The 22,574-nt window shown below is 54.6% G+C and overlaps 10 protein-coding genes across 10 annotated transcripts; 4 read left to right on the forward strand and 6 right to left on the reverse strand.

Annotated features, from left to right (window-relative positions):
* Window positions 1-705: 705 nt before the first annotated feature.
* LDBPK_280770 (hypothetical protein, conserved) lies at window positions 706-2,388 on the reverse strand (the record flags this gene model as incomplete). The annotated part of the gene is made up of 1 exon (XM_003862128.1): window positions 706-2,388. One exon carries the CDS (start codon window positions 2,386-2,388, stop codon window positions 706-708), a length of 1,683 nt encoding a protein of 560 aa, XP_003862176.1.
* A 1,128-nt stretch (window positions 2,389-3,516) lies between these two features.
* LDBPK_280780 (hypothetical protein, conserved) lies at window positions 3,517-4,074 on the reverse strand (the record flags this gene model as incomplete). Its single annotated transcript, XM_003862129.1, has 1 exon — window positions 3,517-4,074. One exon carries the CDS (start codon window positions 4,072-4,074, stop codon window positions 3,517-3,519), a length of 558 nt encoding a protein of 185 aa, XP_003862177.1.
* A 1,336-nt stretch (window positions 4,075-5,410) lies between these two features.
* LDBPK_280790 (hypothetical protein, conserved) lies at window positions 5,411-6,595 on the reverse strand (the record flags this gene model as incomplete). The annotated part of the gene is made up of 1 exon (XM_003862130.1): window positions 5,411-6,595. One exon carries the CDS (start codon window positions 6,593-6,595, stop codon window positions 5,411-5,413), a length of 1,185 nt encoding a protein of 394 aa, XP_003862178.1.
* Window positions 6,596-8,559: 1,964 nt separating this feature from the next.
* On the reverse strand, window positions 8,560-9,228 carry LDBPK_280800 (hypothetical protein, conserved; the record flags this gene model as incomplete). The annotated part of the gene is made up of 1 exon (XM_003862131.1): window positions 8,560-9,228. The coding sequence occupies one exon, from the start codon at window positions 9,226-9,228 to the stop codon at window positions 8,560-8,562; it is 669 nt and encodes a 222-aa protein (XP_003862179.1).
* A 1,591-nt stretch (window positions 9,229-10,819) lies between these two features.
* LDBPK_280810 (DNA repair protein, putative) lies at window positions 10,820-13,030 on the reverse strand (the record flags this gene model as incomplete). Its single annotated transcript, XM_003862132.1, has 1 exon — window positions 10,820-13,030. The coding sequence occupies one exon, from the start codon at window positions 13,028-13,030 to the stop codon at window positions 10,820-10,822; it is 2,211 nt and encodes a 736-aa protein (XP_003862180.1).
* A 710-nt stretch (window positions 13,031-13,740) lies between these two features.
* LDBPK_280820 (hypothetical protein, conserved) lies at window positions 13,741-15,180 on the reverse strand (the record flags this gene model as incomplete). The annotated part of the gene is made up of 1 exon (XM_003862133.1): window positions 13,741-15,180. The coding sequence occupies one exon, from the start codon at window positions 15,178-15,180 to the stop codon at window positions 13,741-13,743; it is 1,440 nt and encodes a 479-aa protein (XP_003862181.1).
* Window positions 15,181-16,243: 1,063 nt separating this feature from the next.
* Window positions 16,244-16,816, forward strand: LDBPK_280830 (hypothetical protein, conserved; the record flags this gene model as incomplete). The annotated part of the gene is made up of 1 exon (XM_003862134.1): window positions 16,244-16,816. One exon carries the CDS (start codon window positions 16,244-16,246, stop codon window positions 16,814-16,816), a length of 573 nt encoding a protein of 190 aa, XP_003862182.1.
* Window positions 16,817-17,383: 567 nt separating this feature from the next.
* On the forward strand, window positions 17,384-18,751 carry LDBPK_280840 (hypothetical protein, conserved; the record flags this gene model as incomplete). The annotated part of the gene is made up of 1 exon (XM_003862135.1): window positions 17,384-18,751. The coding sequence occupies one exon, from the start codon at window positions 17,384-17,386 to the stop codon at window positions 18,749-18,751; it is 1,368 nt and encodes a 455-aa protein (XP_003862183.1).
* Window positions 18,752-19,189: 438 nt separating this feature from the next.
* LDBPK_280850 (putative dual-specificity protein phosphatase, putative) lies at window positions 19,190-21,079 on the forward strand (the record flags this gene model as incomplete). Its single annotated transcript, XM_003862136.1, has 1 exon — window positions 19,190-21,079. One exon carries the CDS (start codon window positions 19,190-19,192, stop codon window positions 21,077-21,079), a length of 1,890 nt encoding a protein of 629 aa, XP_003862184.1.
* A 662-nt stretch (window positions 21,080-21,741) lies between these two features.
* LDBPK_280860 (calmodulin-like protein) lies at window positions 21,742-22,206 on the forward strand (the record flags this gene model as incomplete). Its single annotated transcript, XM_003862137.1, has 1 exon — window positions 21,742-22,206. The coding sequence occupies one exon, from the start codon at window positions 21,742-21,744 to the stop codon at window positions 22,204-22,206; it is 465 nt and encodes a 154-aa protein (XP_003862185.1).
* Window positions 22,207-22,574: the final 368 nt, after the last annotated feature.

The following is a 22,574-nucleotide window of genomic DNA, read 5'->3' on the forward strand; positions in this document are numbered from 1 at the left end:
CGACTTGTGCACGTGCCTGTGATCCTAACCCTTGCACATCCCCCTCCCTTTTCCCCCACCCCACGTCAAATACGGAGCCGTCCTGCGGTGGCAGGCTCACCAGTCCTCCACCACCTGAGCGCTCAGCGGACTTTTGAATTTTATCGTCACTTCTTCTTTTCGTATCGTTATAGTCGCCATATTTAGTCCGCGATTAACTCGCACGCACGCACGGAAACGCACATCATTGCACACGCCCATACAGGCGGCCCTTTAACCTTCGAAGAGCAAAAGGAAAGAACCGCACGGGTGATCGACGCGAGGCACAAGGCACAAGAGACAGTGAAGCACGGAGAACATTATCTCCCCTCCCCCCCTCCGCCTCACGCTTTCTTTCCCTTCAGAGGGGTGCAGGTACGCGCCAACGCACGCACCCACGCGTGTCAATCTCGACAAGGAACAAAAAAAAAGGCAGCTCACGTACACCCACGGGCGTGCTGAAGAAGTCAGGGACGGATAGCGGCCATCGCATGCCTTAGAACTTAAGCCGAATATTAATCGCGAAGTAACACTGTGAGTTGAACGAAAAGAGCACAGAGAAACGGAGAGTCGTTAATCGGGTCATCATCCAGCCCTCTCGCGCGCACGCACACACGCGGTGGCGCGGACAGGCACATCCGCAAAGCCGAACTGCCGTCCCCGTTTCAGAGCGTAGGAGGAAGTGCATCATAGCTTGGTGCCGCGCACCACGCCTGGCCTCATGTCCCGTACGCCGACGAACTCACCCTCCGGCTTCGGCTGAAAACTGCGTGACTGGGACTTCTGCACCTGCATGCCGCGCTCGTACTTGCGGCGCTGGGCGACGCGTGGGTTCTTGCGGTCCTTCGGACGGGCCCTCGTGAGTCCACGGTGCGACTCGATCTTCTTGCCGACTTTGCGGCGATCTACCTCCTCCTGAGCAGGGCGGCGCGCCGAGGCGGCCGCGGCAGCGGCAGCCTTTCGAGAGGACTCGGCGGCCTGACGGGCACGCTCCTCCTCCCAAACCGCCTCGTAGTCTCCATCGCTGCAGTCGTCTCCGTCGTCCGCGCCTCCGAGGTCCATTTCGTCCTCGTCGCCGTCCATGTCGCCCATCCCATTCAAATCGTCCTCGTCATCGCCGTCATCGGAGTCCACTGCGGCGGGTTTTGATGGCTGTTTCGATGTGCGCTGGCGGCTCAGCACGTCCCCAGCCTTCTTCTGGCGGCGGCGCAGAACCTCCATGAGAGAGAGACCCTCCTCGCCTTCAACTTCGTCGGCACCCCCGCCGTCCTTGTCGGCGCCGCCGGCAATGCGAGAGAAGAACTGGTCCTCGTCCTCCTGGTAGCTGACGGGCGCTATCGCGGAGCTGGCGGTGTTGCTGTTGTTGAGCGCGGACGCCTTCTTGGTGCGCACACGCGTCATGGCAGCCTGCTCTTCCCGCTCCAGCTCCTCTGCCTCCTTCATGTGGCGCAACTGCTGGCGGCGCTCGCGGGCCTCGGTGTTCTGCATGGCGCGAGAGGACTCGAAGGCGCCACCCTCGCCGGACTGCAGCGGACGAAGCTCATTCAGGTGTGCAGCTGCTGTGGATTTGCCGCTGATGAGGCGGTTCAGTGAGTATTGCAGCTTCTCCTCCAGAGGCCACATCTTCTCCAGGTACACACGAATCTCCACCAAGTGGTCAATCACGGGGTGGCCGGCTACCTTTCGGCCCTCCGACTTGAGGAGGAGGTAGAAGGTTACGTGCATGCAGTAGCTCAGCATGAGCTGAACCTTGGTTTCTAAGAAAGAGACAAGATTCTTGTCCGAGGGGGATACCTTACGCTCGTAGAGCAGCTCGTGAAGCGGCTGCGCGAGTGTCTTGACCTCGGCCATGTACGTCTTTAGGTCCAGCAGCAGCTTCAGCAGCTCCGGTGACTCCTTCTTGAGCACCGCCAGCCGCTCTGCCGTGGTAAGAGCGGCAAAGTCGCGCTCGACGGCCTCGATTACTGGCGCAGCATCGAGCGCGTCTAAAGAACTCTTCTTGGCCACATCGTCACGCCGCGAAGACAAGTGAGCCACCGACACGCCGGCCACGTCGAAGTCTTCCTCGGTTGTCTTCTTGCGCAGCCCCTTCTCCGTCACCACCGCTAACTCTTCCTCTTCCTGGAATCCGCCGTTCTCGTCGTCGCCGTATCCGTCGAGGCGGTGCGCGTCCGAGGGCAGAACGGCGAACATATCCTCCTCCTCTACGCCATCCTCTCGGGTGGCCTTGCGGCTGCAGCGGTTGTGCACGACATCGTCGTCGTTGACATACGCACCCGCGTCCCCAATGTCGAGGTCGAGATCCTCAACGATATTGTCGCTGGCCTCCTTGCGCGACCGCTTCTTACCCCCCTTTGCTCCCCTTGGCATCGATAAAAAATGACGGAATGCGAAACAGCAAAAGACGAGAAAACTGCGGAAAGCAGAGGGCGCCGATAAGCAGCACACCGACGGCGAGACAGAGCCTGAAGCAGCAGAGCACGGTAACCTACTGCTTAAAGCCTCCCTCTCTCTCGAAGTTCGTGTGGCTGCTCTTATACAGGCTTGCGTGTGTAGAGGAGTGCGCGTTTATATGTGCGCTGCAACGGATAGCGAGGAAAGAGTTGACAGAGGGACGAGGCAACCGAGTCAAGTCTCATCGGGGTGTGTGAGTGTGGTCGTATGTTTGTGGGGAAGGGGCGAGGGGGTACGGAAGAGGGAGAGAGAATAATGTGGGGTGCAGCAGACGCAAACGAAAAAGACTTGCACACGTGATGGAGCTGCGTCACTTCTGGCGACGGGGCACTGCGACATCCTGGGCCGTTCCTGTATCCCTCCGCCGCTCCTCCACGGCAACGAGTGCTGTGGAAAGAAGAAATAGAGACACAAACACACAGGCGAAGCCTCACACCGCGACAGAAGTGAAGCAGCGTCCATAGGCGGCACAGCGGCCGTGGCGCCACCACCACGTGCCCCCTCTTGCCCCGTTGCAGAGCACGAGCAATGTGCAAGGATATAAAAAGGTGAAGCAGCACGCCCACGCACACAGGGAAAAGCCACAAAAAGAAGAGGAAAAAAAAGAACGAAAACACCGCGCAGTCTCGTCAACAGAGGCCTACGAAGGGTACGATGTGCTCTTTCTCCTTGTGTTGATTCGAAGATTTACTTCGCCCTTTGAGCTTCTTGGTGGGCGTGTGCACGGATGCACCTCGTTCGCTTATACTGTGAAAACAGGGAGGGGGACGGATACGGCAAAGAGGGTGTAAAATATAATAAAAAAGGCAACGGCAAGCAGTGCAACAGTGCGCTGCTGCAGACGACGGAGTGAGCACGCACTCCTGCACCAACGTGCGCGCACCCAGTTGCTCACTTGCAGCAACAATCGCCAGGCGTGGTAGCCTCTTCACGTGCACACCGTAGGCACATACCCAAACCCCTCGGCATCCACGCCAGGCATGTGGAATTCAAAAAAAAAGGTAAACCACAGTCCACCCAGTATCACTGCACCAACCACCTCCTCTATCCCCAGAGCTCCGCTGCGTCTACAGCTGGCCCGTACACGCCACGGCTCGACACCCCATGCTCCTTACACCAGCGGCCACGCACCCGTTGCAGTTTCATGTACCAGCCCCAGAATTCGTGTGTGCGCAGCTGCTCAACCAATCGCCGGTCGCGATGCATCTTCTTCGCGTAGTCGATACGCTTCTCTTGCGCGTGTTCGAACACGACGCGCGGCGTCATGGGCATCACTGGCAGGTGTCGAGATTCGCGCTGCGGCTTTGGATGGTTGGCGAGAATCTTGTGCACATCGCTAAAGCCCTGATACATGCCTGGTGCCGGCGAGGCGGGCACACGCCCTTGGTAGTCCATTCCGTGTTTAGCTAAGTACTTGTGGCGGAAATCAGAGACCCAAAATGATGGACGCGCGAAATCCTCGTTCAGCACGGTGCGCCAAAACATGCGGTTGTATGGATTCGTACGAGAGCTACTCCAACGACGCTCATAGTTGCGCGCGCGCGGCGGCACCGGATAGGCCTGAAGCGCCTTGCGGCAAAGCAGTGATGTACGCTGCAACATCGTGTGTAATCTCTCCCTTCCTCTCTTGCGCAGAAGCACCGCCCCCGAGTCGCAAAGCACAACGTGCAAAAACAAAACAGAGGAAAACCACAGCAACACCGATTAAGGCAGTCGCCGTAGATGCAGATCGTGGGTGATAGACGCATGTTATATATATATGTGTGTGTGTGTGTGCAGTTGTAGGCATACAGACGCACACACACACGCACGTGCGTGAGGGCCATCGTGCCAGGGATGCAATAGATAGCCAACCAGCCACGCAACCCCCATCACGCAGGAATGGCAGTGCCAGATTACAAGCAAAAACGAAAAGGGATTCAGGAAAAATAATGAGACGGAGGGAAAGTGAAGCGAGCTTGTATGATACGACGCATAGAACCAGCAAAGAGGGAGAGGACGGTCTCGCCACACGCGTACGGAAAGTACGGCGCGATCGCGATAGAGGCAGGAAAACGAGCAGTGACAGCGATGGTGTGACTGTGTATGCGCATGTGGCTTTCACCGAGAGAGACGCGATCTCTGGAATAGGCACTCGGTGCGCCTACTGTCAGCGCACCAACAAAGGTCCTCTGGTGTATCTGATGCACCTCTCTCCACCACACAGCCCGATTGTTGTTGGTGCTACGACTGATACACTGTTTATGGCTTTGGCTCCGCGAGGCGTTGTTTCACAGCAGGAGCTCCTCGGCCAAAGCAATCAACGGCGGGAAAGCGCTATTATACATATGCGTGCATGTCAAGGCTGGAGCTCTCTGACAAGATGGGGAGACGAGGAAAGAGGATCAGAGGGCAGCGTGCGACAGGGAAATCGGCTCGCCTAGCAACAGGGGCGATGCCCCTCTCGGTCGCTTCATCCTACCTTCTCGCCGGCCCGCTCTCCTTTCCCTCTTCTCCATGGCAGCGTCGTGAAGACACAGAGGCACGACAAGAGCAACCGCAAATAATGAAAAAAGGCGAACACAAGCGAAACGTGTATCTGAAGCATCATCATCACATACATACACATGCGCAGTGAGGTAGAGTCAGACAGAACAGACTCAGATGCGCACACAAGCACTCGAGTCTGAGCGGCATGCATCTGAGCAGGCAAACGGACAAAGAAGGGGAAGTGGGGTGACAGATGCGAGAGGCAAAACAGAAAAAGAGAGCATACAAGAAACGCTTGCGTGGTGCGTGCGTGCAGTTCTGTGAGACACAGACACGCATACTCAGCGTCTGGAGTCATCCTCGGAGCTGCACCGCGCGCAGGAAATCAAAACGATGTCGGCACCGAGGGCGTTGCCCCCCGTAGCGCCTTTTTCGTCGCCGCTCTGCTCGTCTTGAGTCATGAGTTTCCTCAGCAGCGGCGAGTGCTGCCAATGACGCTGTTCGGAGCCGGCAGTGGCTCGGTGTACATGGTGGTGTACTGCCCAGGCACCATTTCCGCTGGCGTGTAGGTCTCACCTGTGCGCACCTCCCTTCGTGGGTGGTGGTACTCGTGATTAATGGTGTAGATGCCGTCCTCAATGTCGAAAACGGCCTTGGCGCCGTACTTGTGACACACATCCGCCTCGGCCGAGCGATCCTGGTACCCGGCTGAGTAGGTAGTTGCCCACTTCCCATCGTGGCGCGTCTGAAAGCGAGCGTCGCGCTGCGTGACCGCCATCTCTTGGGCTGGAGAGAGGGCGTAGTGCGTGTTGCGCAGCGGCACCGTGGCGTCGCGGTTGTTCATGTGGCGCGCCTCTGCAACATCGTAGGCTGCATGCTCGCGGTGGGTCGTGCTCATCCAGTCCTTGGCTGAGTAGGGCTCGTAGCCTTGCGGCAGGGCTTGCTTGTGGCTATCTTCTAGTGTGCTACGTAGCTGCGTACGGTCGACCGTGCGGCCACGCTGTAGGGTCTGAAACGTGCGCTCGCGGCGCCGAGGCCCCTCGCGCTCGACGTTGTTGTATCGGCTCTTGTAGACGTACACGCCATCCCCGTCCTCCTTCCAATCCTTCTGCCGGTACGCTGACGGGTCCATCTTGCCGAAGTCGCAGTAGTCGTCTGAGGTGAGACGGAAAGCGTCCGGTGCAGCGCCGCTTGCGTACGGCGTTGCCTCTAGATTGTCCAGCTCTTTCTTGAGAGCGTCCTCCTTGGCCTGTCCGGCGCGGAGCACGTCCAGCACACCATCGTCGAAGGTGCGAGGGATGGCCTGATTGGTAGTTTGCAGTGTGAGGAACCGTGGCTTTTGCGAGCCGGTGTTGCCCTGTCCTTGTGTGCCGCCAAGGCCATCGCCGCCGGCGCCACCCTCTCCCAGCTTCTGCAGCTGAGATGCGTTGAAACCTCCTGTGTTGCTGTTACCGTCGTCTAGGATCAAGTGAAGTCCGACGTTCGTGTAGTCTAGCGTGCGAGGGTAGCTTGTCTGGTCCTTCGGGAGCGGCACCAGCTTGCGGTTGATCTCTGCCTGAAAGGGATATGGCTGCTTGGATGCGACGTCGTCTGGTGCACGAGGTGGTACCTCGCCCGTGGCACCCCAGTACGCACTGGCTGCAAAGCCCTCCATGCCACGTGACCTCAAAAACTCCTTGAGAGCATCCTCGTCGGCCGGGACGCTGTCGATGCTGCGGTGCGAGTAGGCAAGGGCCCCATTGGTATTTCGACCGAGTCGGGAATGCTGCATGGCGAAGTAAAGGTGGTGATGGTGGCTTTGATTCTTCGGCACGCGTGGATATGTGCTAACAGGGTACTTCTGCTTTCACTTTTTTTTTGCTTTGCAGTGTTCATTCATTCGTGCACATGTACGTGTGTGAGTGTACGTGTGTATGTGCTCACACGTGACCATGCGTTGTGTGCATAAGGAGGAAGTGTGGAAGGTGGACAGACAAGACGCGCAATGAGCGGGGATCAGTGTGGAGGATTACGGGGAGGGATCAGGGAAGGGGAAGAGAGCATCGTGCAAAGTGCAATACATGAGTTTGAAAGAACGAGGTGGCTTCTCTGTTGGAAGGAACCCCATGTGTACGAGCCTCCGCCATGCGCACACCCCAACGGACTCAGGGCACGCGGCGCGGTCATCCGGTCTCGGCAAGACAGATGTTCTCTTCAACCTTAAGGCTCTTCTCTGCTCAGTGTAGGATCATATATATCAAAAGCGTATCCGTTACATCGCCTTGGTACTCTAAAGAAGTGCGCAGTGTCTTCTTCCATAAAGTGGGGCAGAAACTATCCGCACCTGCAGATACTAATGCACGTGCAAACGCATGCATACGCTAAGCGCATTGCCAGAAGACATTTTTTTTTGGTTCCAACGGATCCGTTCTGCCTTTCAGCATGACGCCAACGCCACTCTACCCGGCCTGCCACAGGCCTATACGCCTAGTGCAAAGGAGCACGAGAGCCGCGTTTTCACCGCGATGCGCCGACTCAGCCGTCGGAGCACAACCCCTGCCTCAAACCCTACCCACACCCGCGGAGTAGGTCGCCTCACAGACGTTCCCATTGTGTCGGTCACCACCTGGTGCATCCCTCAAGGCGGCCCAGGCTCCCCACCAGTAGGCAGCGCAGGCCGGGGGCCGGATGCGTTCGAGTCACGCTGACACCTTGCCTATCGCATGGATGGCACAGGCGTGCCCACGGTCGCAGGTCGCAGGTCGCTCCGACGCAACGCCAGCCAGGACCTGGCCACCCACATGAGCAGCCATGCATAGCCCTGACTTCGCTACGTCATAGGCACCCGACCCTGCGACGACCAGAAGCGGGGTTCGGCATTGGCAGGGATAAGAGGGGGAAGAGGGGGCGTCTGGCACCCCACACCCACGCACACACACACACCGAGCGGGCACTGGGCCCTGCGATGCCACGCGCTGAGGTGCCCCCCTCCCCCGCGCCATCCAGGACAGGGGGAGTAGAGATGGACAAAAGAAGCAAAGCGCGCAAACCCAATGCAGCACTGACGACACAAGCGGCGACGGCGGCTTCGGAGGCGCCTCAGATGGATAGGGACGCCGCTTCCTCAGCGAAAAAAACCCCTCCATGGGGCCAGTACCACACCGTGCGCCCGCGCACACCACCCCGCCTCTTGGCTGTTTCTTTGAACCTACAACGTTTTCCTTGTGCTTCCTTCGTCGACTTCTCATCTGCACACAAAGAGAATGTCGAAAGACATGAGGGGAGAGAGTGGAAGCAGGGCTCATAGGAGGCAGGAAGGAGATCACGGCGAGAGTTGGTTGTGCCAACGAGGAACACCTCTACACTTTCTCATCAATTACAAGCGAAAGTCACTCCTTACCGTTGCACTCCGCCTCTTTTGTTGTGCAAGTCGTCTCCTCCCCTGGTTCTGCATCTTTCCTCTTATCTCTCTCCGTTTCCCTCTGTAGGTAGTGTGGCGCATGAGCCAGGGCGCTTTCGGCATAGCCTCCTACGCCGAGGCCAGCGATCCGAAAACAATACAGAAAAGCGCCTTTGACGCTCTCGCGCCATCCAGCGCGCGTGTTAAGGTGTCGGCAGGTCACGGAAAACGCATCTCCTTCACAGTGTCAGCCCCAAGCTCGCGCCTAGCCTAGACTGCGCTTCGCGGATTTCGTGAAGCATCTGCAACATTTCATCGAGAGCCTCCAGCTGGCGCTGGGTCTCACGCCGAAGCTCCTGCTCATGCAGCAGCTCCTTCTCAAGCACTCGATTGCTCTCTTTCTTCGCCAGGAACGCGTCTTCCTCACGGTGCACCGAGTAGGAGATCATTTTCATGATTCGGCCCGCCGGGTACGTGATGGCGCTGACACCACTGTCCCCGTTTGCGGCTCCTGCGACTCCGTGTGCATTGGCGGGCACGAGCGAGGCCGGCACTTTGCCGTAGTAATTTTGTGTGTAGAAGGGCGGACTGGTGGACCGCAGCGGAGGCGACGAGTCGATGTGGCTGCCCACCTCGCTGTGTCGGTCGTGCGGCACACCAGTTCCTAGAGGATAAGGGGGAGCAGGCACGAGGCCAGGTGCTGGCCCGTGCTCGCCTGTCGTGTCGACGCCGCCGCCTGCAGAGTAGCATGGGGGCGCCGTCTTACCCTCGTGCCGCGGCACGTTGGTTGCGCTAGGGTTAAGCGAGATCGCTGGCGGCGGGCGAAACACGCCGGTAGATGTTTGCTGACCCCACGGCGCGGTGGGGCCCAGATTGGGTGAAACATACATTGACGAAGTTCGAGACATGGTCGATTCGATGATATAAAACACAGAAACAGAAGAAAAGAGGGGAAAGGGGTGACGAAGAGCGGAGGTACAAAAAAAAACGCACACTACGGCAATCAGAGAAAAACAACGAAACAAGCGGGCAAAGCAGTCACACCAAGTGCGAGAAGCTGCGGACGAGAAGCACAGCTAAATGTGGGAAACGAGTGAAAGTCCCTCAGTGTGTGTGTGGGGGGGGGGGACAACTCAAAAAGAAAAAGGGAAAAGGGATGTAGAAAACTAGTCTTGGTAGCGGCCGAAAAAAAAGAGCGAAGAAAAAAGGAAAAAGGGAAAAAAGCCACGCGATACTGGCGTTCCGCAAGGAGAACCTATGAGCAGCGGAGTCGAACAGCAACGCTGCTGAGAGGACACTCGTGTGGGCAGTAGTGCTCAGATAAACGAGTATCGGGAGCAGGAGGGGAATTCAGGGAGTGCAGGGTGCTCAAATGGGGATGTTTTGAGAGAATTGAACAGGGGAACAGAGGTGGCAGCGAGAAAGAGCAAGAAGAAACATGCGAGAAGGCGAACGGCAACACAAGAGCGGGAGAACAAAAACGAAAAAAAAAAGGGTGCCTAATGTGCTAAACTCCTAAGAGAGAAATGATAAAACTGAATGAGGAGAATGTTGAGACACACAGACGCATACACTCTCAGAGGCGAAATCCAGGATCGATCTATAGTTGAGGTAAAAGGTGAACGTACGCGCCTTCGTATAGCCAGACAGAGAGTATGCAGCAAATACTAAAAGGGGGAGGACGTAGATTGGGGCAACGTAGAGATAGAGGGCAGCTGGGAATCTCAGTTGTACTAGAAACAGACGATAAAAGCAGGGTCGTCAGCACCGTAAAGGGTGTAAAAAAAAAAGAGCTGACTGTGCAACCGCCAGCACAAGCTGCGTACTTCAAGTGGGCCGGGCAGCAGCAGGAGGATGAAAACGCAGAATAGTTGCGCGCAAGAAACATGGAAAAGCGAAGCCGTGCATTTTTGACGGTTGGGATTCAGGACAGGAAAGTGTCGCAGTTAAGGAGAAAGAGAGTACGGTTCAAGCAGAAAGAGTCGATGGGAACAGGAGCGAGTACAATGAGGGAATGATGTGAGAAGTACATATCTTCTCGCTGCCTTTGCATTCTCTTATTACTCCGCGTATGGGCTTTATGCAGCCTCATCACCGCAGCTGTACATGGATGAGGAGAAGCGCAGTTCTGCAACAGACATCAAGAAAAGGCTATGGGTGTTGTGACCACAAATGTCTCCCTGAAACGGCTTGGTGTCTCGAAAGGAGCGGGGTTTGAACAGTGTAAGACTGTGGCGACCACCTCAACAACCTTGCAAGAGGGAGAGGTCAAGCAGCTGCGCTCGCCGACAGCTGTGCACCCCCGCACTCAAGCACCTGTTAGCGAGCACTTGCCTTGCTTCATACGTTTCATCGGCCACGACTCTCTCCCTGTTTTCCTTTTTTTCTTTTATTCCTGCGTGTGCGAAATGTACAGCGCGTGTGCAACACAAACATGAAACAGAGCAGCGTCACCTCTCTCATGCAGTCTTTCCTCTCATCTGCAAATAATCGACAAACCTACACAACGGTGGTCTCACTTTCATCGCTGTGACCGTGGAGACTATTGAATTCACGGTTGTGAGTGGCGTCATTCTCAGTGGCTGAAGGTGTTTGCTGTGCGCCTTTGTCACCGCCGCGCGCGTCGTCAGACGTCTTCGTGGCAGAGTCCTCTTGCTCGCCGTCTCCGACATACTTCAGGCGTGACATGAGTTCTTGAAGGCGCGAGGCAGCTACTTTGGCACCTGAGTCGCCCGCCGTGGCGGCGCGCAGGACTGCGTCGCCAAACTCTTTCTTCCGCTGGCAAATTTCGTAGCAGTATTGCTCAATAGTGTCCGCAATAATGAATCTCGTTACGTACACCGGCTTCTTCTGCCCGATGCGATAGCAACGGTGCACAGCCTGCTCTTCGATGGCGGGGTTCCACCAAGGATCGACTACCACCACGTGATTCGCCGCGGTGAGATTCAGGCCAACACCAGTTGCTGTCTTGCTTGCCAGCACGATCTTTATGTGTTCGCTAGTCTGAAACTGACGAATGACAGCATTTCGGTTGGACAGCGACATTGTCCCGTCGATGCGCAGAAACGCAATGTTGTAACGATCCAACGCGACGCTGATGACGTCCATGAAGGAGGTGAACTGGGAAAAAATGATCATTTTATCAGCGGGATGATTCTTCTGCATATCGTGAATAGAGCGCAGCACCATCCGGAGCTTCGTGCTCAGCTCGAACTCATTATTCTTGTATTGAGCAATTCGCTGGCTTGAGTTTGGTGTTGTCCTTTTGAACACAGAGCTGAAGGTAATAGTGTGCGCGCACGTCGGGCACTCGATTCGCGTGGCTATGTCGTCGCCGTCGACCGCGTCACGGAACCGTAGCAGCAAGCACTCGTGGCAGAACGCGTGGCCACACTTGGTGGCCACTGGCGAGCTTGCCTCACTCTTGCAAATGCCGCAAACAGAGATCTGAACGGCACGGCCCTGGCTGATCCAGCTGTGGCAGCAAGCCTGCCGAAGCCTCGTCATCATGGCAAAGATATGAAAGACGCCCTCTTTGTTTTCTGATGTCGCCAAGGCGCTTCTTGAGCGTGCCAAGATGCTGTTGTACATGTGTGACTCCCTCACGCTGAACGGCTGCTTAATGACGACCTCCGTCTTTGGTGGAAGCTTTACGAGGACCTCCTTCACACCATTTCGCATCATCACTGGGCCACGTCGCAGAAATGCCGGCTGTAGAGACTTTGCAATACTCCGCTGCAGCAACGGATCGGCGAGAAGCTCCTCGGCGTTGCCTCCTGGCAACACAGGCAAACGCGGAAGACCGATAAAATGGAGAAGGTTCTGCAAGTCATCGATGGAGTTGTGCAGCGGTGTCGCCGTCACAGCCCATCGGTGAAGCCCTTGCAGCTCCTGAACGGCGCGCCAGCGTTGCGTCCGTGCGTGGCGAATCATGTGGGCCTCGTCGAGAATGATTCGTTTCCACTGAATGTGAAAAAGCGGGCCAGCCTCTTTTCGACTGAAGGCAAACGTTCGCGGATCGTCACCAGGAATAAAAGCCGAAGCCGCAGAGTTCGTAAGTGTATCGTAGGTGGTGATGACAAAGTCAAACGTTTCAAGCTCCGTGCTGCTGATCAGCTTGCTCTCACCGTGATAGAGGTACATGGTGATTTTTCGGGAAGCCTTCACTTTAGATTCGATCTCAGACTTCCATTGGAGCATGAGGGCCGCCGGAACAACAACAAGGGTGCGCAATTCCTTTGAGTTGATGAGATGAAACTCCTTCCTTTCGACATCATCGAGGAAATCTAACGCGCGCTTCTGATAGGAAGGATGAAACTTGCCCGCAAACGTCAGCCACTTGTCAATCTCTGCACGAACTCCCTTGTAGTTCCCCTGTTTCGTTTTCAGCAGATCTGCGGTAGTGGCGATGAGTGAGGAAAGGTCGTCCGCCGGCCGGTTGATTCGCGAGCAGTTAGCGACGACACTGATTCTCTGCAGCTGCCGAAGCACCGTCATCAAGCGACTCCCCTCAGCTAGCATTATCCGCTGCCGTATTTGCTTCGAATACAATCCTTTGTTCACTTTGTCAGACACCAGACACAAGCCAATCATCTGCACTGTTTTTCCCATACCGAGATGATCCGCCATGATGCCACCGATGTGGTTCATTTCGCGCTGCATCATCCATCCCACACCTTCCTTCTGAAAAGGCAGTAGCTGCGTGCTCATATCAGGGACGTCTATACTCTGCAGCTCATCCTCGTAGGAGAACGAGGAGTAGAACCCGCGAACTGGGGCTGCATCGGAGGAAGACAAGGAGCCTTGGCTAAGCACAGCTAAATTGCAGCGTGAGAAGTTGAATCGGAAAAGTTTGCAGAGCCTCATTGGCGTGCCAGAAAGATGATTCTCGGGTTCTAAAATGCAAGCGTTCTGTGAAGAGGCAGGCTCTAATCAAACAAGAAAAGTCCTTGGGTGGCTGATCCTGTAAATAAGCGCCTGCTCGGTGAAAAACAAAGCTTTCTTTTCCTATTCGCAAAGAGGGAAAATACTGCACTTGATAGCCGCTGCCCTTCGTGCTTGAGTAGACCAAAGGAGATAGACGGCCAAGCAAAAAAAAAAAGTGGTGGAATATGCAAAATAAAGGCAAAAGTGAGGGTGAGTGTTTGCTCTGGCTGTTAGGTTGCTTGCTGAAGCCGCTTTGCGAACATGATACATCACCGCCGAAGCAGCTTGGATGTGGCACATTATGTGGTTTCGCTTGCCGCGTGAAAACATCTTCAGGAGACGCCTTTCTCGGCGGAGTATGCTTCGCATTTTTATGCTCTATTTGCTCGTGTCATGCGTACTCAGCAGCAAGGGGTCGAGGAAAAAAAATGAAAAGATGAACAAGCATAAACGAGGTTCTTAACGTAACCTAAACGCACAGCAGAAAAATCACGTTAGCTTTTTTGGCCTTGCTTTCCTCCGTAAAGCTTTTCTTGGACTTGCCTCTTGGAAGCTGCCTCTTCCGCAGAAAGAATGTATTGTGTGCATCTCTCATCTCCGCTTTCATCGAGATAAATGGTTGTCATCTCTACGAAGTTCTCGTCGTCTTCATCCTCGGGATGCACTCTCACATCCGCGGAGACGCTACATCCACCCATATCGTCCAACTCAGGGCCCATCGCTGCCACCATTGAAAACGGGTAAATGTCAGTCATGCGTATTGTACTATAATTCATCTCAGAAAAACGCGGCAGGATGGACGCAGAGGAGGCCCATGACTCTTTTCGTGCACGGCGATGCGAGATCCCGCTGAAAACCTCGTCACTGCTAAGAACAGAAGCCCGTTGCACGTACCTCGACAGTTGCCGCACTTCGACACTCTTCAGATCAAATTGATGGGTCAGGCTTTTCCCATCTGCCACGTGTGCTACGGTGTCGAGGAGCCTGCACACGGATCCCGCCTTGTTTGCAGAGTAGCGATAGTAGGTAAAGGCATTTAGGCATCCTATAAACACAGCAAACGAAATGTGTGCCGAGACATTCATTTTCACTTTCGAGTCGATCGCCCTATGGAAGAGCGTTTCCAGCTGACGGAAAAATGAATGAAAGACAAGACAGCTGCATAGCTCTGGTTCTCCGGCCGCGTGAATGTTGAACCCCGGCGCTCCCCTCCCATACATTACACTGCTTGTTTTCGATTCGATATCCTTTCGAAAGCTTATAGAGCGCCCAACAGCCTGAGTGAAGTGTTCTTGGCACGTTTCCATCGAAAGGAGAGGACTTGTAAGTGATGCACACAGCATTGAGCAAGCGCTGCACCACAAGGAGAAGAGTGCTCCTTTCGAGTCAGCTTGCCTTTTTATGGCATGAATGCCTGTATCGGAGGCGCTACGTTTTCTCAGAAGCTGCTTCACGCTGCTCTCTTCCAAGGCCTCTTCGACTTTCGCGCACGCATCTAGCCAAAGGCGACTAGTTCTCGCCGGAAAGCCGAGAGCCGTGCTTGCCCACAAATCAAATGTTGTCGATGAGATAAAAACACCGGCCTTTTCAAAAAGAATACGATGCAGCAAGGCTGCCAGCATCGCCGGAATGAGTAAAGGCTTTTCCAGAATGCGAAATGGCTTCCGTTGCTGAACATGCCTTTCGTCTATCAAGTGCGTCTCCTCGCAAATGTGCCCGACTATCTTATCAATATCGCCGCTTGGCAGCAGACAGTCAAGCGATACAAGTGGCAGCAGTCCGTTTGTGTCATCCTGCCTCGCCTCCTCTAGCTGCTTGCTAGGCTTGATAAAATACTCGTTGACCAAAAACGCTGCGAAGTCAGCCTGCTTATGGTAGGCCAGAATTGCGGGCTCCTCGATGTTCAAGTCGGGGCTCTCTGGTGATAACGCCATCCTTTGACTAGCCACCTGAAAAAGATGCGTTGCGATAGAACACAAACAAAACCTAATAGAGCACCGATGATAGGGTTAGAAAAGAGAAGGAAGAGATGATAGTTCAGAGAGTAAACAGCAATAAATGACGCCTGCGAGAGCAGGAGTAGTTGTGCGTGGGTGGGGGGAATGTGAAAAGTGGCGGCGCTTCTTTTTGGTGCGTGGCGAAAACGAGGGCTGGTGCTGCTGACGCAACACCAATGCACATTCCTGCGCTGATTTACACAAGGTTTCTTCATGTCTTGACTGAGCAATGCTGCTCACCGCTTTATTTGATGGCTGGGGGCGTACCAAAAGCATGCAGCTTCATGAGATGCAGCGGAAAGTTGTGGCTTTGATGCTTGACGCGTATCCTGTCTCACCCAAAGTTAAGTTTGACCGTGACTGACATCGCTCCGCCCGCTACGAGGATAAGTTGATGACCAGGGGGGGGGGGAGTGAAGTCCGCCGTCGCCCCCAGGGAGGGTGGCGGGGCTCGACCTTGGTGCTCAGACCTTCATCGGAAGGTCCTGTCCACAATCAGTTTCCAGCGCGGATTGATTCGCCCCATGTGTGCATTCTGCAACTTTGCACCTTTTGTTCTGGATCAAAAAACCTGTACGGCTGAGGTGGTAAAGAGTGAAGCAATCTGCACAGTGCGAAAAGGGCCAGGGACCCTGCGTCACAGAAGCACACAAAAAGGTGCTCCAGACCAGTTCACTGTTTTGCCCGACCCTCCCGATATGGCCTCGCAGCCGCAGCGGCGCACTCTTGACGCCTCTATCCAAGGCGAAGGATGACCTTTATGCATCAAAGCTGCTTCAACAAGAATGCGCCACCTGTCAGTTCTCCTCCTCGCTCTTCTTTCTGCTGTTTTTGGTTAACTAGCAGCCTGTCCTTGGTGCACTTCCGTGGGCATTGTGGGGTTTTCTCCCCGAGAAGCTTTCTCAGAAGTTTGTCACAAGACCCTTTGCGTATATCAGAATACATATATACAAGGGTATATATATATAGACGAGTGAGCCTTGCAAGTAGAACTGGAGTCATGAGCTTCAAGGAGAGCAGTTGTTCCACCTCGCAGGAGAAAACTGACATGTTTGTCACCTCATTAGATGTTTTTAGCAGGCGAGCATACTTTGACCCATATACAACTCACACTGACGTTGATGTGCTTCCCGCTATTCCGAATTTGGCAAAGGCACAGATCGGCAAATCGCCTGTGTGTGTTGGGTTTCATAACGCGCGTAAATTAGATGGTGGCGCCGAGCAAAGCGTTACTGCCGATGAATCCGCGGTCTCGAAAGTAAAGCGTTTTTCTACACCCAGCGCTTTCACTGCTGCAAATTCGGTAGTTGATTTTCTAAAGGAAAATCTGGGAGGAGTCGTGCTTCCAGAAGATGGAATAGGCAGGGACGTGTTGTTTGAGAGACGTCGGTCTTTCTTCGACTCCCTCTTTACCATAGAGGAAGATGTGCGAACTGCTCTTCCGTGTCGATTCTCTACCAACAAGGTTGATAGCATATTTCGCAGCGCCGCCGACGAGACCCTGAGCTCGACAGAGTCATATAGAAAGCGGCTAGCCGCGCTTGAACAACTTCGGACTACACTGGACTGCTGAGGATGGATCCTTTACCTCTACCAACTGTAAAGAAGAGAGGCGAAGGGGGCAGAACGCTTTTTTTCTTGAGGTAGGCTGCACGGTGCCTTCGCCGTATTTTGCATGGCGCATCATACGACAGTTCTTTTCAAGGGGGCTTATACTCTAAAATATATGTGTTTGGGTGGGAGTATGCCGCTTTTTCCTCACGTCCGAGCGAAAAAAGGAGGAGGTTCACGCTGCAAGAATCTGATAGGCATGCATTTATGATACGCATTGGTGTATGTGATTTATGTTTTTCCTCCCGTTACTTTTCCTACTCTTCGCCCCGCATGCCTATTCCTCTGTTATCTTACGTTCGCTAGAGGCTGCAAGCAAAGAATGCGTAGGTTCTCGGGACCGTGCTGCCTTGTGTCTACAAGAGCTCTGCATATACCATGGAAGTCGAAGTTACCCTTAGCTAGCGATCCGAGGTGGCATGGACTGGGTCAGGCTGTCGTCCATCTCGCGCGGTCATGTGATACTGGAAAAGCTGCCTTTGAGGAGTGTTGTGCCGCTCGAGAGCAGTTAGAGTCCATTGTGCAATCTATGGGATATGATATGTCCATCTACATTTTTGGCGGCCTCGTCACAACCGGCCTGCTCGAAGTCGGAGGCGACGTCGATTTTGTTGGGATTCTTGACGTTGAGCCTGGTTTTGCGGAAGCGGGCGAGATTCTTAGACGGTCTTCGAGTGAGTTGCGCCGCCTTGGGCTGCGCTCCCGCGCGTATCCAAAAGCTCGTGTGCCAGTTTTAAAGGCCGACCGAGTAAGTCGTAGCCTTCCAGGCTCGCCATTTCACAGCTTGTCTTGCGATGGAATTTTTCAGTTCAGCAGACAAGTGAACGCCGCGGAGGCAGAGAGTTTCAGAAATCGCGTCGAATCAAATTACAACGCGACGTCTGTTGAATGGAATAGCTCTTATCAGTTTGCGACGGTGCAGTTTGCAACTACCTCCTCTCTCATCTACGGGCTTGCCAACCTGAAGGCGCACAATGAGGTGGAAATTCCACTTCGACTTCCTGTCGACGTGCGTTACGGTCCCGAGGTGTACAGATTCCCGTTTGACTTCTGTCTCTCTTCGACTGGGCTGCGGAGCTCGCATGTGCTTGGTGAGGCATTGGCCCAGTACCCATTCTCGCGGCATTTGCTTCTCGTCCTCAAAAAGTGGGGGCGCGCTTGTGGCATTATCAACTCTATCGACGGACTTTTAGCCAGCTACGCGCTGACGGTGATGGTGGTGCACTTCCTGTCGCTCGTAAAGGCGATACCAAAAGTCGCAGCTGCGAAGCTCAATGAAGGCCCTAAGGCTTTGAGTCCCAATCCTCAGTATCGTCCTCTTGAAGATGCGCGCCCAGATGCCATGGCGGAGGTCGGCTACTTGCTCGCTACATTCCTCGAATACTTTGGATGCGCTTTTGACTACCAAAAAAGCGTTGTGTGTACGACAAATATGACCTTGACCAAAGCAACGATGGGGTGGGACAGAGATAACGGCGCAATCGGGAAGCCGCCCTTTTTTCACTTTGCTATCAAAGACCCGTACGGCTTGGATAACATTGCTCGCAATCTGGACCTGGAGTCCACAGCATATGTTCAGAAAGCTCACGATTTGGCAGTGAAAATGGTGATGGAGGAGTTCAACGATCCCATGTTCCTTGTTTCAGCCCTCACCAAGGATCCCCGAAAACCCCCTCGCGTAGTGCGTTCTCTGAGTGACCGCGGCATTCACTCTGAATGTATCCCCTCAGATCAGTTGGAGGCGCGACATGTGTTGAACAAAATCCAATTTCAACAGCGCAAGCGATCGATGGAGGACTTTGGTGAGAGGGCGGTGAAGAACAAAAAGAATCAGAGCACTGCATCTGATGTCACGAAAAATGTTTTGGGGTGGATTAGGAACGATGGTGTTTTGTAGCTGCATTTTGTACCAAACGCGCGTCAGTGTGAACTTAAGCTTTTCAACGAGCGCAGCGCAGCTCAGTTTCCGTTTCTTTTGGCTCTTTCCCTCCTTTCCGCCCGCGGTAAGCTAGGTGAAGTAAACAAAGCAGATGAACATTTTCACTCCGCCGCTGAAAAAAAAAAGCGCATCTCAGAAGCATGCTCCGCTGCTCAGTGCAACCAAAATACATGCCACGCCGAACAATCATGCCACTCTCCTGGCGAAACAGGCAGACACTTGCGATTGCCCCTCCCTTGAAGCCGTTTTGGTTTGATGCTTTATTTATCGTTTCTTTGTCTCTCCCCTTTCCCGCTTTATCACTTTTGTGTGTGGGCTCCATCGCTTGTCTTCTCTCCGGTATCTTTGGAGGTATCATGGGTGTTGGGTTTGCCTCACCGTCCTATACACTTTGGAATGGAGTCTATCCTCGCCTCTTTGCAGTGGGAGAGCGAGGCACTGCCTCTACCTGGCTCACACAGCACAGTTCCCGATGATGACTTCCCGCCTTGGAAGTGCATCAGTGAGGTGATCCCTGGTCTCTACCTTACTTGCGCCTCCGAGATGGCCGATAAGACAAAGTGCGCCGCGATGGGTGTCGCTCTTGTCATCAACATGTGCGGGGAAGATGACGTTACGAAGTACCGCGTCTTTGAAAGGGACGAGAGCGCAGCATATGCGTTTCGCCGGCTTGATTCGCAGGAGAGTTTTGTCTGCGAGTTGAGCAGCTACTGCCGTATTGCAATGAACACCCCAAAGGCGCAAAGAAAGGTGTTTGTTGTGACCATTCCTGCAGAAGATACGCCGACGTACAGCATCGAACAGCACTTCGTGGAGTGTGCAGTGCTTATGGAAATTGTTTTGCGGTCTAGAAAAGGCTACGAAACGGTTAGCGATGAGGACTACACAACTGTCCCGGCTGTGGCAGTGCATTGCATGGTTGGCGTAAGCCGGTCGGCCTCCGTTGTCGTTGCCTACTTCATAAAGAAATACGGCTTGTCCCAAGACGACGCTATCAGTCTAATCCGCTGCACGCGCCCGGTAGTGCAGCCAAACCCCGGGTTCCAGCGGCAACTCTCCATGTGGATGGCTCTCCGAAGCCACCGCATCGTTGACGAATGGACGGCCAAGGTGCTTGCTGTCGAAGTAAAGACCAAGTCGAACCTTGTCGAGCTAGCAAGCACGATGCTGCCAACCATCTTGCGTGCGAAGAAGTGTGAAAACGAGCGTCGCTACTTTGGGTCGCTCATCAAAAATGCTTCGCCGACCGAAGCAGAGCTGCATGCTGTATACCGGGAGCTTCGCTCGGTTGTCGCGGCGGATGTCGATAGTGAGGTCTACACAGACATTCCCAACTACTTCGGTTACGTTGCGGAGGTTGTGTGCAGCATAGATTGCGCTGCTCCAGCGGTGCTGCAATACGCCACGGACTTTCGCAACTCACTCGTGTGCAACGATGCATTCTATTATCGTGTAGTGAAAGATGTGGCTCGCTCTGGTTTTGAAAAAGACACGTTCGACACCATTCGCGGCTTTTGCTCGCTGTTTGAAGCCATCTACGTCAAGCACCTCTGCGCTCGCGACTGTGGCCACCCCGCAGCCTTGAACCCAAGTGCCGGCGATACGGGGTTGCCGTCAGCGTGCGCGCTTTCATTCCCTTTTTTGTTTCTTGTAGCGCCTTACGCCGAGGGGTTTGTGCAGTTTAGCGAGTGGAACGCGCTGGTCAATGAATTCGCGACTACAGGGGACGCGCTGAGCGCCACCGAGCTTCGGCGACTGAAAAACGAGACGGTGCGCATGTTTCTTCAGTTCTTCTTCCAATCTTCGCGCACTGCCGAAGGGTCTGCCGCAACAGAGAGCTACACGAAGCTTGGCTTCTTGCAAAACGATGTTGAGGTGGTGACATTTAGGGCAGTGAAGTCGGATCTGAAGACTGGCGGCGGCTTCATTGCCTCACTCGAGAGCGTCGTGGCGGTTTCCCAGTCAGTGGACGACCACGTTGCGTTTCTCCTGCTATGTAAAATGTTGAGCGGCATACTCGCTTTTCGTCTTCTTTTGGAAGCAGCGGAGCAGTTCCTGTGCCAGACATACGGCGAGCGACTGGGAGAAAGCGTGCCGCTTGCTGAGGAACTTCTGCCGCTGCATGTGATCTCTTCGGCGGCTTTGTCACTAGAAAGCGCGTACACGGCAGTGCATTGCAAACCATGCAAGGCCGGTGATTTCTTCAGAGAGGAGCTTTCGAGTCTTTTGGAGACTGGAGTGTTGAATCCTGCTGGTGTGGTGTCGCTCTTCCAAGCAACGCCGTAGTTGGGTCTTTTCTCATGGTGGCCTTGCGTGCGCTTCTCCAGTGGATGCCGCATTGCCAGTCCTTGTGCCATTGTTGCCTCGTTCATGTGAAGAAAGAGGGTCCCTGTTTGACTGTCCACACCCATCCCTGCACCCTAACTAGCACCCCGGGAAGGAAGACAAATACGCATGGCAGCGCGCACGCCTGCTCAAAGGTTGAGACCGCTCGGCACCCCTCTCGCCTCATGGAACGAATCTAGTATAGCTGCTCCTCGAAGGTAAGAATAGAGGCGAGCAAAGGCGCCAACGAACCCAGGTAGGCCATGAAAAGACGAACAAGAACAGTTCGTGCGTATGGTGCAGCCGGCGTGTTTGCCCCCCCCCCCCCTTGCAGCCTGCAGAACTGCTACCCGTGGGTTGGCTTGTCTGTTCCCCTTTTTCACACCTCAACCTTTCTCCTCCTCCACCATTTACCTCGTGCTTGTGCAAACATGTCGAAGTATCAACTAACGCTGCGGCGTGGGTGTCCACTCACACGAATACTCCCGTGCTGCTTTTTCGCACTCTTTTCTCGAGCAGGAGGCTGTGCGACAAGAGAAAACAAAGGAGACGAAGAAAACAGCACCCACCATCGGCAGAGCACAACAGTAGGCGCTCTGGCCTGTGAGAAACGCTAGCCAAGGATGCCGGCGGGGTTTAATGATGCGTGCTCGGCGTTTTTCCGAAAGCACTTCGACCTCTTTGACCGCGACAAGATTGGGCGCGCTCGAAACGAAGACTTTGCCACGTTGATTCGTGCCTGCGGTGCTACCCCATTAGAGGCCAGCATCGAGGATCTCATAGCCATCGCAGACCCGAGTCACCGTGGCAGCTTCAGCTTTGACGACTTCTGCGCAGCTCTGAAGAAGGCGTTTGCAGTCTCGATATCTCCACAAGAAGTGCGTGAGGCATTTCAGGGCTTTGACCCGGACAAACGTGGCCTCATCACCCCGCACGAGCTCCGTTACTTTCTTACCACCCTGGGCGACGTTCTCAGCGCCGAGGAGATGAACGAATTTGTGGAAGAGATGCACTCCGAGATGGACATCGAGGGCAACCTAGTCGTGGCCGACAGCATCTACAAAATGACCCCGGAGATGCTCCGCTAGCTTTGTTTTCGATGCTCGAAAAAAGAAGGGAGGGTACCACTGCGTTTCTTTAGGCCGTGCTGCTGCTACCCCCTCACCCCCCACACATCGGAGCAAGGCGGAGGAGTCTGGGGGGGGGTGCGCTTTTTCCTTTCGATTTTGCTTCGTACTTGCGATGTACAAAAGGATACTGATCTCCAGAAAGCGTAGCAAACCCCTTCCCCCACAGGAAAATAGAACGTGAGGGAAACATCGACATTATTAGGTGCGCACGAAGAGAAGGACCGCCTTTCCTCGACGTCACCTCTCAGGGGTTAGCCGCGTAGCAGGGGCTGGTGCTGCGTTAAAAGACGCGAACCGTGCGCGCCAGAAGCGCGGAGGCGTCGTCT

The sequence above is a fragment of the Leishmania donovani genome, chromosome 28 (genome assembly GCF_000227135.1).
Source record: "Leishmania donovani BPK282A1 complete genome, chromosome 28".
Classification (NCBI taxonomy): Eukaryota; Euglenozoa; class Kinetoplastea; order Trypanosomatida; family Trypanosomatidae; genus Leishmania; species Leishmania donovani.